General features: G+C 42.6%; 1 protein-coding gene across 1 annotated transcript; it reads left to right on the forward strand.

The window, feature by feature from the left end:
- Window positions 1–4,199: 4,199 nt before the first annotated feature.
- Window positions 4,200–12,817, forward strand: lpar4 (lysophosphatidic acid receptor 4). Its single transcript, XM_084352489.1, has 3 exons — window positions 4,200–4,548; window positions 10,255–11,038; window positions 11,735–12,817. The coding sequence occupies exons 2-3, from the start codon at window positions 10,463–10,465 to the stop codon at window positions 12,221–12,223; spliced, it is 1,065 nt and encodes a 354-aa protein (XP_084208615.1). The 5' UTR covers window positions 4,200–4,548; window positions 10,255–10,462; the 3' UTR covers window positions 12,224–12,817.
- Window positions 12,818–13,005: the final 188 nt, after the last annotated feature.

The raw sequence follows: 13,005 nt of genomic DNA on the forward strand, positions 1-13,005 counted from the left end.
TAGATTTTCATCAGCGATAGTGGTTGTTTAACAATGAAAACAACTCCCATGATCCCACAGTACTTACATCTTCTGTCATGTTTTGATTGAGAGGCCTCTAGTGGCAGAAATTACATACTGTGTGTTTAAATGTGACTTTTCATATTGTCTTTTATGTCTGTGCTGTACTTTGAATTGCCTGGTTGTAAGTGCTATAAAAATAAACTTGCTATGAAGACCATGTTTGGGAATGAACTGATCAAATCTTTGACAGTTGACTTTTTACTGTGTTTATCCTGAGGCACATCAGGTACATCAGCCCATTATATCGCAGAGACAAACAGCAGGCTCTGTCTGCACAGGCCGGGGTCAGTCTGGTCAGCCTGTCTGCCTCGACTCTCACTGCTCACCCATGGCTGCTCATGCTGCACCTATCAGTGCTGTGGGGTAAACAGCGCTGCTCGATCTCCGGAGCTGCTGAGTGTCTCCAGTCTCCCTCTGCGGCCTCGGTCACAGCCAGCAGCATTGATCCGGGCTCCGCTCTGCTGTGGATGAGCTGCTCTCTAATCAGGTCAGAGCTGAGCGCTGGCTAACGGGGGCTAAGGTCACCGATAGACATGTACACATGCACACGTAGGACACCCCACTGCAGTCATGTTAATATCAGTCCATAAAGCCTATAAAGCTCAAGTCTCCTGTGTTGTACTGCCTTGCTGCCTTTGTCCGGCCCTGTTGTCAGGGCAGAGGCATGTATGGCACGACGGGGCTGCCCCTAAACCCTCCTGGAGCCAATGAATGAGAGGATGGACGGAGGCAAGGGGAGGAAGGCAAAGGAAATACACTCATCATCGCATTAAAGGAGAGCAGGACAGAGGGGTCGAAGAAGAGAGGAGATGGAGGGAGGGAGAGAGGGTGGAGGGGGTGCAGTAATGGGGTCTTTGTTCTGGTTGGTGTGACTCACAAAGCTTTCGCCGGGGCAGCACAGCTTAGTTACCGTTACCAAACACAGAGAAAGGAGAGGAAGGGAGGAGTGTGTGTTTGTGTGTAAGGACTGGGGGACGTTTCTGCAACCCAATCAAACCTTACATGTCCTCTGGTTCATCCAATCATGACATTTCAACACAGCTTCTGCTCCTCTGCTTTCGCTTTAATTAGTTTGTATCTTGGCTCCAGTTGGCGGCCTCAGCTGTCAGTACATCAGGGGCAAACAGTAGTACACCGTTATTGTACAATTACCTTGTTGGACTTGGTTATGTGTAAGTTACCAGAGGGGTAACTGATAGATAACTCTGTCACTTTAGCTTAAAACACCCCTGTTTCTAAGTGCACAATCCAATATTGTTGTTTCTGGAACATCACGATCAGGCGAATGTTGTTCCAGGACTATCACCGCAACTGATCAATCTCGTTTTTGTAATTTCTTTTTTCGTCTCTTTTTGCTTTGCGACTTGGGGGAAAAAGACTGGAAAAATATGAACATGGGAGAAGTTATCCTTTGTAACATGTGTTTTAAAGGGTCTATTTTAGCCGAAACCATGTTTTCCTAAAGCTAACCAAGTCTTTGTGTTGCCTAAACATAACCGTGACAGTGATAGAAAATGTAGAAGAAGTGGAAAATAGTAAGTGAACTTCATACAAAAATAGTAAGTGACAATATGTTTCAATCAGGATGCAAACCTCCAGCTCCTGGGTGAGAGTCCTCTGTTCAACCAAATGTTTAAAACGTGTACTTCATCACGTTCTCGTAATAAGAGAACATCAACTTGACAATATCAAGTACTGTAGATGAATCATGTACAGTATCATGGAGCCATAACCATGGCTGCGGACAAGTCTTGTCTCACTTTTGATCATACAGGAATTTGTTGTTGACACCTGAAGATCAAAAAAAGACTTTACACTGTTTTTGTTACACGCAAGATTTTTGTGAAAACTTGGATCACATGGAAGGATGGTTTATATTTGCAAAACTGCATCATAATCCAGTCAATCAAATCTGTTATTACCTTTTACCCAACTAAAATTTCCCCATAATGGTCCAGTGTGTCACTGCTGCTGCACTGGGAAACTCTTGCTTGCTAACTAATGAATCTCACCATATATAAGATGACTAAAGGACAATATAGGAATCATGTTATGAAACGTAATTCAGGAAACATGTTTCTGTCACAATGTGTGACTCATATACATACTTACACATACACGTACTTCAACAACAACAATCAAGAGGTTAGAGACATCTGGTGGTGTCTAATGTGTGTGTGTGTGTGTGTGTGCGTGTGTGTGTGTGTATGTGTGTGTGTCTGTGTGTCTGAGTTCAGCCTTTGCGGTAAGCAGGATGTCCTGTCCTCCATGCTGCTATTGTGGAGTGGTCAGCCTGCCAGACGCAACCCCCAAAGACCACTTCCCCTCTGTCAAGTGCCTCTCTCTCTATCTCTGTTGCTCACACCCACCCACACACACACACACACGCAGGCACACACACAAACACACAGAGCCCCATGCCAGCCTGAACACAATGGGAATCTGTCCAACACCGCCCTGTCACCTGGCTAAAAATATCTCTTTTGGAGGCCTCGGAGATGAAGATTGTATTGTAACAATAGTGTGGCAGGACTTTGATCAGCCAAAATAGCTCTATGATGTTAGACGCTGACGCATCACACACCACAGCTTATTTAACGGGTGTGAGACTCTGAAGATGTCATCCCCATGTCGAACTCTAATTACACTGTCGGCTTCTTTAATTGCAGTGCAGTGAAAAGATTATGGTCTTGTTTGGTCTACAGTCTATCATCATGGGACGTTCAGTTATTCTATGATGTACACAAGCACTTAAAACTCAATTCACACAATTTCAACTTGTCAAATAGAGTTTATGAACCCTTCAGGGTGGATATAACTATAAAATGTAATATTAAATGTAAGTACAGAATGTGAATAATTATTCTTTCATAAAACAAATAGACAAAAGAAATGAAGTCTGTTGTGAACTCATCATATATACAATATTTTGTTGACCTTCTGTTTTTATTAGCCACTGTAAAAAACAGTATAATAGCTGTATAATAAACATATTAACCATGTATACATCATTTTTTCAACAACATTACAAAGTGCTTTAAACATATAGACTAAGGCAACAAATTTGAGCTGATAGACTATGCAATTTAATTTATTGGAGTTGATTCACCAATTTAAGTCATTTGAAGGTGGGGTCTTATTGCAAATGGTAAAATAAAATAATATAAACATGTTTTAGTTTATCATTTCACATTTTATTTCCCCCTGGATATGATCAAATGAATAAATAAATGAATAAATAAAAGTAGTAATATCACAATGTAATGTAATTCCAGAGTTTAATATTTAAGTACAAGTACCTCTTCTGAACCAAATATACTTGGAAATCTTGTTAAAGTAGCCATAATGCAAAACCATTGAGAGTCTTATAGATCACATTATTGTGTTATTATCACTGTTATAGATGCATTCATGTCCAAAGGTGCAATATGTAATAATATTTACTTTAAAACATTTTTAAAAAAATCAACTAAGTTTATCAACAGAGTGTGAAGAAAACAGCCTATTAGTGTTGATGTTAATGTCAATCAGGTCTATATTTCTACTACTGAAGTTAGCATGCTAACCAGCTAGCCGCACTCCCCCATTGCTCCGGGCTGCAGCGTACTCGAGGACCACTTGTTGCTACACGGCTAGCTGAGCTAACCAGCTTACCGCCGCTGCAGTTAACAAGGTTTACCGCCTACTATGATGACATGCTGCCTCCGAGCCTTTTTGTTTTGGGTTACATGCTGCTATTCTGAAATGCCGCTATTTAGACAGTGACCTCTAATTGTCGGAACAGCGGCATTAAAGTTATTTTTCAAGCGTCCCACTATTTCGACATTGTTTTTTGGTCATTGTCGGAGACATGTCGGAATAGCGGGATGTCGGAATAGCGGGCGAACCCCTTTGTTTTGAATGATAATTTCAACGGGCGGCCAGTTCTTACATACTGCACCTTTAAGTACTTGAATACAGCTACACAGCAGAAATGTCTGTTATGAATATAATGTGACAGTAAGCCTAAATAAGTGAGCTCCAGCTGATGACACCAGCCTGTGTCCCCTCTCCCCCATTCCCACCTCCTCCTCCTCCTCCTCCTCCTCCCTGCCGCCCAGTCGAGGTGCTATTGTCTGGTTTCCTGTGGCCGTGCAAGCAGCTCTCCGCGTGCACGCGCGCCCATGCACGCCCCCGGGTGAGAGTTGCGGTGGACGTGATGCGGGCTCTCTTCCAGCGGACAGACGGAGCGGGACGTCAGGACCGACGGAAGAAGTCGCACCGGCGGGATTTTGTCGCCTTTGACGAGCGCAGAGGCGTCCTCGTGACTTGTTGGTGATATTCAGGTGCAGTCTGACCCGAGAGAGTTTGAGACTGGGACCGAGCAGCACCACAACAACATCTGAGAGGAAGAGTATGGAGTTTTTCTCCTGACAGCTGCGCCGCTGCCACACTGACAAACATCAGTGCCCGGGAGGTGAGCTGTCACCATCCACTCAGCTGCCAGTAAGTTGTCCTCTGCTCTGTCCGCGCACAATAACATTTCTGTGCGGAGTCACAAAAACATGTTGTGTCTTCAGCTGAGGGAAAACTTCCAGTGGCTGCTTTCCACATGAGAGAAAGAAGGGACTGTTTTTTTTTTTTGTACTTTAACGCTCGTTAAAGCTGTGCAGAGATTCACAGTGCGGGACAAGTGTTGTGGTTTAAAGGAGCAGTATGTAGTTTTTAGGGAAGACATTTTGATCAGAAGAGAAAAATCCTCATTCACTGATTTTCATGACTGAAGAGACTAAATGAATGAACTGTGATCACAGGACAGCATAACTTCAGACTTTGTTTATATTTGCAGGACCCCTCTATGACAGCTTGTTTGTTCAGTGATGGCGATACTAAACACCATATACATATCTCTGAGTTTGTATTGTTGCCTTATTAATGTTGTAAATGTTACCTTTCTTTTCCAAAACTACATGCTGCACCTCTAAGGTATAAATAACACCTTTCTGTACAGGCTGGTGCATTTTACTGCACAAATAATGTGGCCTCCTGTACACAGTCCCTGCAGAAACAGGTCTTTTTTGACTTAAAATTTCCACGTACAGTTTACTCAAGTACTGTTCCTAAGTACAATTTTGAGGCACTTTACTTGAGTATTTCCATTTTCTGCTGCTGTATACTCTCTCCACCACCTTTATCTGATACATTTAGTTACTAGTTACTCTGCAGATTCACATTGTTCAGTGTTTATAGATCATTATATTATAACGGGCGACCAATCAGAGCTGTAGGCAGGATGTTGTGTGAGAGGATGTTGCATCAGAGCCAAAGCCAAACACAGTTTTGAATTTGTTTATTTTATCTGCAATCTGACAGAAACATCATAAGGCTTAAAGGACAAGTTCGCCCAAAAATTATAATTCATTCATTATCTACTCGTGCCGATAGAAAAGTCAGGGGAAATTTTGTAGTTCACAAAACATTTCTGGAGCTTCACAGCAAAACAGTGTTGCAGCACTCTCCTGAAGTAGACTGACAACTGAAGTAGATGAGTTGTTTTAACAAGTAAAAAAAACAACTGAAAAAAATCATAAAATGGCTCCACATAGCTTGTCCAGTGTGATCCAGATCTCCAGATGCCCCAAGACCCCAAACTGATTTGAAAATATATTATTTTCAGCCCAAATCTTCACTGTAGCTGCTAAAAAGCTAATAACCCCGTCTGAAGTGGGTGCACAAGCTCGACTGCCCATTGAGGGTCTAACTGATGTCTTTTCTAATCAGTTTGGGCTTCCTTCCTGAGACTTGGATAAGCTGTATAAGTTTGTTTATAGTTTGTTTGTTTGTTTCTTTACGTTTCATTGCAAGTCCCCATCTGCTTCAGTTGTTGGACAATGCTGCAACTCTGTTTTCGCTGTGAAGCTCCAGAAACGTTTTTATGGACTATAAAACTTCACTTGAAACTTCCACCATGACCAAATGAGCAACTTTCGTTAAGGGCCGCTGCAGTTCACTATAACGGCACCACAAATTACAGTACGGCCTCAGGAATCTGGTGCTGATTGAATCCAAATCCAGCCGGCACCTTTTGTTTCTCCACAGCTTCATCAAAAATCTTGTGTTTTCAAAAATGAAGGCTGTGTGATATTCACTCATTTTGTTGATTAATTGATTCATTGTGTTAAATGTCCATCACATCACATTTTTCCAAGGTGACTACTTTAAACTGCTTATGTAGTTTGACTAAAAGTCCAAAACCCAAACATATTCAAATAACTAACATATAATGCTAAGAAAACCTTAAAATACATATACATTAAAATGACATAAACGATTAATTGACGGATTTAACTGTTTGATATTATTATAACCAAACATCTAAACCTTATAAAGTAGTATGTGGAGGACTCGTGATGTTGGTGGAGTGTGATGTAAGTTAAAATACATACTTTCCAATTAAAAACAAACTCTGTAGACCGACTCCACAAGCTCTCCTGTGAAGTCAGTGAAGATGTCTTGTTGTCTGCCTTCAGCTCTCCGTGCCTTCTTCCTTCTCCTTACATTTGAGAGAAAGGAACAGCTGGATGTGAGCTGAGCCTGAACTCGATCCGTTCGGATCAGCGGGTCCCAGAGGCCTGTTTCTGTCACTGCCACGGCTGACTGCGGGGGGAACCCCTTTAACTGTGCAGCTGTCCACGACCTGTACATGAAATCCATACACACGCACACAAACACAAACACTCAGGCTTCCTAGAAGTCCACAACATCTTCAAATGTGTCTCTGCTACATGTCTGAGTTTCTTTTAAACATAAACTGTAGAGCAGCCAAGTGCAACGTTCTATAGACTGGACTCCCTGCAGAAACAACATCAGCTGAATATGAAGCCGGCTCTGTCAGAGGTCCTGGGACAGAGCCACAGTACACAGAACCAGAGCGTGTGTGTGTGTGTGTGTGTGTGTGTGTGTGTGAGGACTGGCACATGTGAGTATTGCCTGCTTGTGTATGCACGTGTGCAGACTAGTGCATATGTAAGTGTGTGTTTGGTGCAGATGGGTACAGTGAGGGCATTGTGAGGGCTGCTGGAGACTTTCTGGGAGGCGTGTGAAAACGCAGTAAAGATGTCACACTGCAGCTGGCACAGGACAGGCCTGATGGACTGCATACACTCACAGCATCGCCTTTGTGTGTATGTGTGTGTGTGTGTGTGATGAATAGATATTCAGAGAGAATCTTATCCGGAGACACTCAGGATTTTTACAGGCGATGCCAAAGGCCGACCACCTCACTGCTGCTTCAGCTCTGTTGCATAACACAAGATAAGGCCAGTTTAGCTTGTTACATTGGGTGCTTTAGCGATTCAGAGCTGCTCTCACGTAAAGTTGGAGGACCTAGGATGGAGGTTTTATTAAAGAAAGATAAAAGAATGGTCAGAATCAATATAGCAGATGCCAAGAAGCTTTTAGTCCACAATATACAGTATAAACTCTGAAAAGTGTGGGTCTTACAAAATGCGACTGGACAGTGTTTCACTTCCTGCCTAATAAACAGCCATCTCTCCACCTCAGTTCTAACGTAGGATTTCTTTTGTATTCTCCAATCCCAAGGCGAGATAACCCTGATGACATCCCTGAAGTTTATTTTTTAAAGAGCTGCCTCCAAAGCCACGTAAGTGTAGCTCTCCTCATGACTACAGTTAAAGCAACACTATGCAGAAGGATGGTTGATTGTTGAGTCTCTTTCCATCTATCCGTCTTTGCATGGTCACGGGGGCTGTAGTCGATCCAAGCTAACATTGGGTGAGTGGCGGGGTACACCAGTCTCATGCCTAGATCACCAATACCAAATACCAAGTCAGATCATGGCGTCCGACCCCAACCATTAACCCAAAGCCTTGGTATCTGACGATCTGGGACTCAACAATCAGCTGTTTTTGCTTTAACAGTTGCAGAGTGTTGCTTTCAGTTAGAACGGAAAAATACCTCAGCTTCTGTTTTGACCGAGAGTCATTTGGATGACGTTCAGTCCAGTACTGTATATTTGTTTGGCTCGTGCCTTTGTGGTTCAGAGTTTGTGCAGTATTTATCTGGCAGGGACTGAGAGAGTTTACTGTGAATTACAGTGTGTCAGTGTTTGTGGAAATTGACATAGCGGTGTAGTTGTTTATGTTTACCTGCTTGTTTTTTGACAGAAGGTGCAAGGAGATGATGTGAGGCTCAAACACTGAGACAGAAGTTTGTTGTGCTGCTTGACGCCAATTTGAATATTTATTTTTGGCCAAACAACCAAATAAATCATACAGATGCAACTCATAGAGCTTATGTGATATATGTTGTCTGCTGCCCTACAGGAGTACAAGTCTGCTATCACTCAGTTGATGTTATATATACTGTGTCACAAGAACATGTGTAGTCTCTCGTTCTACTTAGTTGAAGTTAGTTAGTTTAACTAAATCCAAACTGATGTTTTTGAAAGCAGCAAGTCAACACATTATAAAAGTACAGATGTGATTACTTAAATCATGAATAATTGGTCATTATACGACATCATATTTACATTCCTGTTTGAAGGAGAGTCATTTTATGCAAGGCTATCAGAAAACAGCATAAATGATGTGCAGTGTTGTAAAAGTCCCCAACCGTCATACTTGAGTAAAAGAAAAGATTTTGTGTTAAAATTTTACTTTGGTAGAAATGTGACTCACCTAGACAAATAGTACTTGAGTAAAAGTCTTAAGTACATTTATTGCCAGAAAATTACTTTTGATACTTAAGTCATTTAATCTCAGCTGCCTTAAGTATCAAAAGTACAGTAGTAAATTATACCTGTATTTACATGTAGCAGAGTGGAAGTATATAGAAGCAGAAAATGGAAATATTCAAGTACATTTCAATTGTGCACTACTTAAAGGGGCACTACATAGTTTTGTAGAACAAATTCAAACTCATAATTTTAATAATAAAAATATTAATGAGGTAATAATACAAACTCTGATGAACTCTGTTTGAAGCTAGAAAGGTGGCAGGGTCCACCACATATAAACAAAGTAACAGTATGAAATTGTGTTGTCCTTTAAGGTCAGTTTGTTTATTCAGTTTATTCAGTCATGAAAACAAAGAGAGTTTGTTCATTTAGTTTGTTTAGGCATAAAAAAACAATGAAAGAAGATGTTTCTCTGCAGATTAAAATATCTTCGCCAAAACTACACAGTGCACCTTTAAATGAATGTACTTAGTTACATTCCATCACTGAAAACAGTTATTCCTGCACACTTCTTGCCACAAAAGCTCAACAATGACAACATTTTAATCCAACCATTAACTTTTTGGCCATTGCCGCACTATGAATGTTGAATATCAAGACTGTTCATATAACACGGCATGCTGTGATAGAGATAAGATAGTTAGCACTCTAAAAACCCAACACATTCCCAACAATCGAAGTTCCTGTTCTGATGTCATACACTCAAATATATACAATATTGCTTCAAGTAAAACAAGTAAGTACATTGTGTTTCACAATGTCAAATCATTGGGATTGTTCGTGATTGACAACAAAACTATTGTGTTTCTCAACAACCCTGTTCTGTGATGGTGGGAGCAGCTCTGCACTGCTTTTGTACCACGTCAACATGCCGACTTATGTACTTCCTCCAGTTGGAGCTCAGCCTCAGACTTAACGCTGGCCGTGAATGAATGTAGCTGAAGTGTGTTTTGCCTCCTGATCTACAAAGTACCAAGTTTCTGGCAGCGATTTACATCTCACAGTCCTGATGACAGCCTGATGAAACACCGCCATGTGAAGTAAAACCCTGCAGACGGATGAGACTTTATTTACACTGACAGATGACACATGAACTACAGTGAATGTTACAGTGATAGCACTGAAAATGGACCAAAATACAGTTACACAGTGGATTTTAAAAAATGTCTCATATTTGTACTTCTCTGTGAATGATTTAGATTGTATGTCTTTGTCACCTGGGTGTAATTGATGTTGGTCCAAATCAAGAGCTTAATGTTAAATGGATGAAATCGAATTTACTTTTCACGCTGGACATTAAAGATTCAGATTCTATACACTTCAATACACTAAACATACTAAATGCGTACAGGTCGACCATATGCTTCATCTCATGGGGAGCTGGAATTGTTTGCTTGTTGCTCTGTAACTTTTATAGCGAGGAAGTGACCGTGTGCTTTTCCTTTTCTGCACAGGATGACTGACCAGCCCCGCAGGCGTGCATCCTGACTGTCTCTGCCTCCATTTGTGTCTGAATGTCCACGATGACTTGGAGGGGACTCGACTGGTGGATCCCCTGCTGACACCAACGATCCCCAGACATCCGCCGCCACTCCCCCCTTTCCTGACGGCTTCGGTGTACCCGTTTTCTCTGGAGCCCACCTCTCTTTTTAAGCTTCCACCATGGCCAGCCTGGTGCTCAACGAGACTGGAATGGAGGACTGCGGCATCGACGACTCCTTCAAGTACAACCTGTACTCGGTGGTTTACAGTGTGGTCTTTGTCCTGGGCCTGATCACCAACTGTGCTGCCCTCTTTGTTTTCTGCTTCCGGATGAAGATGCGCAACGAGACCACCATGTTCATGACCAATTTAGCGTTATCCGATTTAGTATTTGTTTTCACGCTGCCGTTCAAGGTCTTCTACAATGTGAACCGCCACTGGCCATTTGGAGACGGACTGTGTAAGGTATCGGGAACAGCCTTCATCACCAACATCTATGGCAGCATGCTCTTCCTCACCTGCATCAGCGTGGACCGCTTCCTGGCGATAGTCTACCCTTTCCGCTCCCGCTCCATCCGCACGCGCAGGAACGCAGCACTGGTGTGTGCCGCCGTGTGGCTGACCATCGTAGGCGGCGGGATATCAGTGACCTTCTTCTCCACCATCAACAGCACAAACAGAGCCACCACGTGTTTCGAGGGCTTCTCCAAGAGCACCTGGAGGACGTACCTGTCCAAAATCACCATCTTCATCGAGGTGAGGGATATTTAATGTAAACATATACAGTACACCATTTATGCAGTTTTTTATGCCTCTGCACTGGCGATAGTCGTGGATGGAGGAATTATGTTTTGGGGTTTCCTGTACGTACGTCCATACATCCCATTCTTGTAAACGCAATATCTCACTTTGAGGGAATTTACTTGAATTTAGTAGAACATTTGCAGCATGACACAAGGATCAACTAAGGTCAAAGGTCATTGTGACCTCACAAAAGACATTTTTGGCCATGACTCAGAATTTGTACCATGATTATAATAAAATTTGGCATACAAATGTCTAGTGGGATATAAATGAGGAAGTTATGACGTTTGATAACAAAGGTCAGAGGTTAAATGCACTGTGACATCATAATATTCTACAAAAAAATTATTTTCATGATTAATTGATTAATAGTTTAGTCTGTAAAATGTCATAATTGTGAAATAGGCTCATCACAATTTGCCAGAGCCCAAAGTGACGTCTTCAAATTACTTCTTTTTATCCGACCAGCAGTCAAATAAACTAAATATTCCTCATTTAAAACCATAAATCTCAAAGGGAAGCTGCAAATCCTCTCATTTAAGAAGCTAAAACCAGCGAATGTTTGACCTTTTTCCTTAACAAATTACCAAAATGAGACTTGATTATCAAAATAGTTGGTAACTAAATTTTAACTTCTGTATTTCACAGATTGTGGGCTTCCTTCTCCCCCTCCTGGCCAACTTGGTATGCTCTTCTCTTGTTCTGCGGACGCTGCGACGCCCGGTGACTGTCGGTCATGGCTGTGACAGTAAGAGACGTGTCCTACGGATGATCCTGGTCCATCTTGGCATCTTCATCATCTGCTTCGTCCCCTATAACTCCATCCTCTTCCTGTACGCCCTGGTGCGGACCCAGGCCCTGGCTAACTGCGCCGTGGAGCGTTTCGCCCGAACTCTTTACCCCATCACTCTGTGCCTGGCCAGCCTCAACTGCTGCCTGGACCCTGTGGTGTACTACTTCACCTCAGAGAGCTTCCAAAAAAGTTTGACCATGGGAGGAAAAGGGTCCGGCTCCCGGCCCGAGAGCATCCCCCGCAGCGACACTGAGACCCAGGACACAGCGAACACACTCCCCAGAGACACACACACTGTGGCCAGCAATGGGAAAGAGTCAAAGATGTCTGAGAGTCAGTTCTGACTCAGCAGGGAAGAAGGAAGGTGAAGAAGGACACAGTGGGCTCGATTTGAAAAATATAGCAATCAGCTGTTTGTTCCTGGAAGTGGCAAACACATAACTCAGCAGATTAGTTAAGTCCTGAGGTAAGTCCTGAGGTATGGCCTGGGCTTTACGGATTAATCCACCACTGGAGAGCAGAGGAATGTATCTGTGTGTGTTTGTTATGAGACACTACAGGGACCAGAGACCCAGCCACACGGGGACTAATGTCCAGAGACACGCAGAGCCTCTAAAAGAGACTCCAACACATCGTCACTCAGGCTTAACACACGCAAACACTCACAAATGCACTGGATTGTGGAGGAGATGGAGAGATTTCCGTCCACATTGTTGAAATATGCTGTTTAGTACTTTTGTAACACACTGAGCCCGTAAGTTGTATTGTTCTAAAGTTCAAGCTTTCACAGTACATTATATCATTGTAGACATTAATGTTGTGACACTCTTAAGTGTGGTGAGACCCATTGTTATTATAACACAGCAGCGCGCTGACCTGCTGAGTTAAATGTGTCTCATGTTGAAGTTTGAGGCCATTAAATGTCTGTTTTGAATCGCTTTCGTGGCTGCATTTATTATTTCTGTTCCCCGCCTGGTGCCTGTTGGTTCCCTCAAACGTACTCTGAAGTGGCCTTTGTCAGCATGACTGTAGGTTTGAACTCACGGGGGAGTTTTTCTACTCTACTCGCCTCATTTTCATCTGGCAGCCAGTGAAGATATTGTTCTCGGAGCAGAGGGCAGCGCTG

The sequence above is a fragment of the Pagrus pagrus genome, assembly GCF_965226575.1.
Source record: "Pagrus pagrus genome assembly, chromosome: 5".
NCBI classification, from domain to species: Eukaryota; Metazoa; Chordata; class Actinopteri; order Spariformes; family Sparidae; genus Pagrus; species Pagrus pagrus.

What these genes read in the sequence shown, in the direction of transcription:
- lpar4 (XM_084352489.1), top strand. Translation starts at nt 10,463, where the DNA reads ATGGCCAGCCTGGTGCTCAACGAGACTGGAATGGAGGACTGCGGCATC. An exon ending in AAATCACCATCTTCATCGAG is followed by an intron (nt 11,039 to 11,734) that starts GTGAGGGATATT and finishes TGTATTTCACAG; the next exon opens with ATTGTGGGCTTCCTTCTCCC.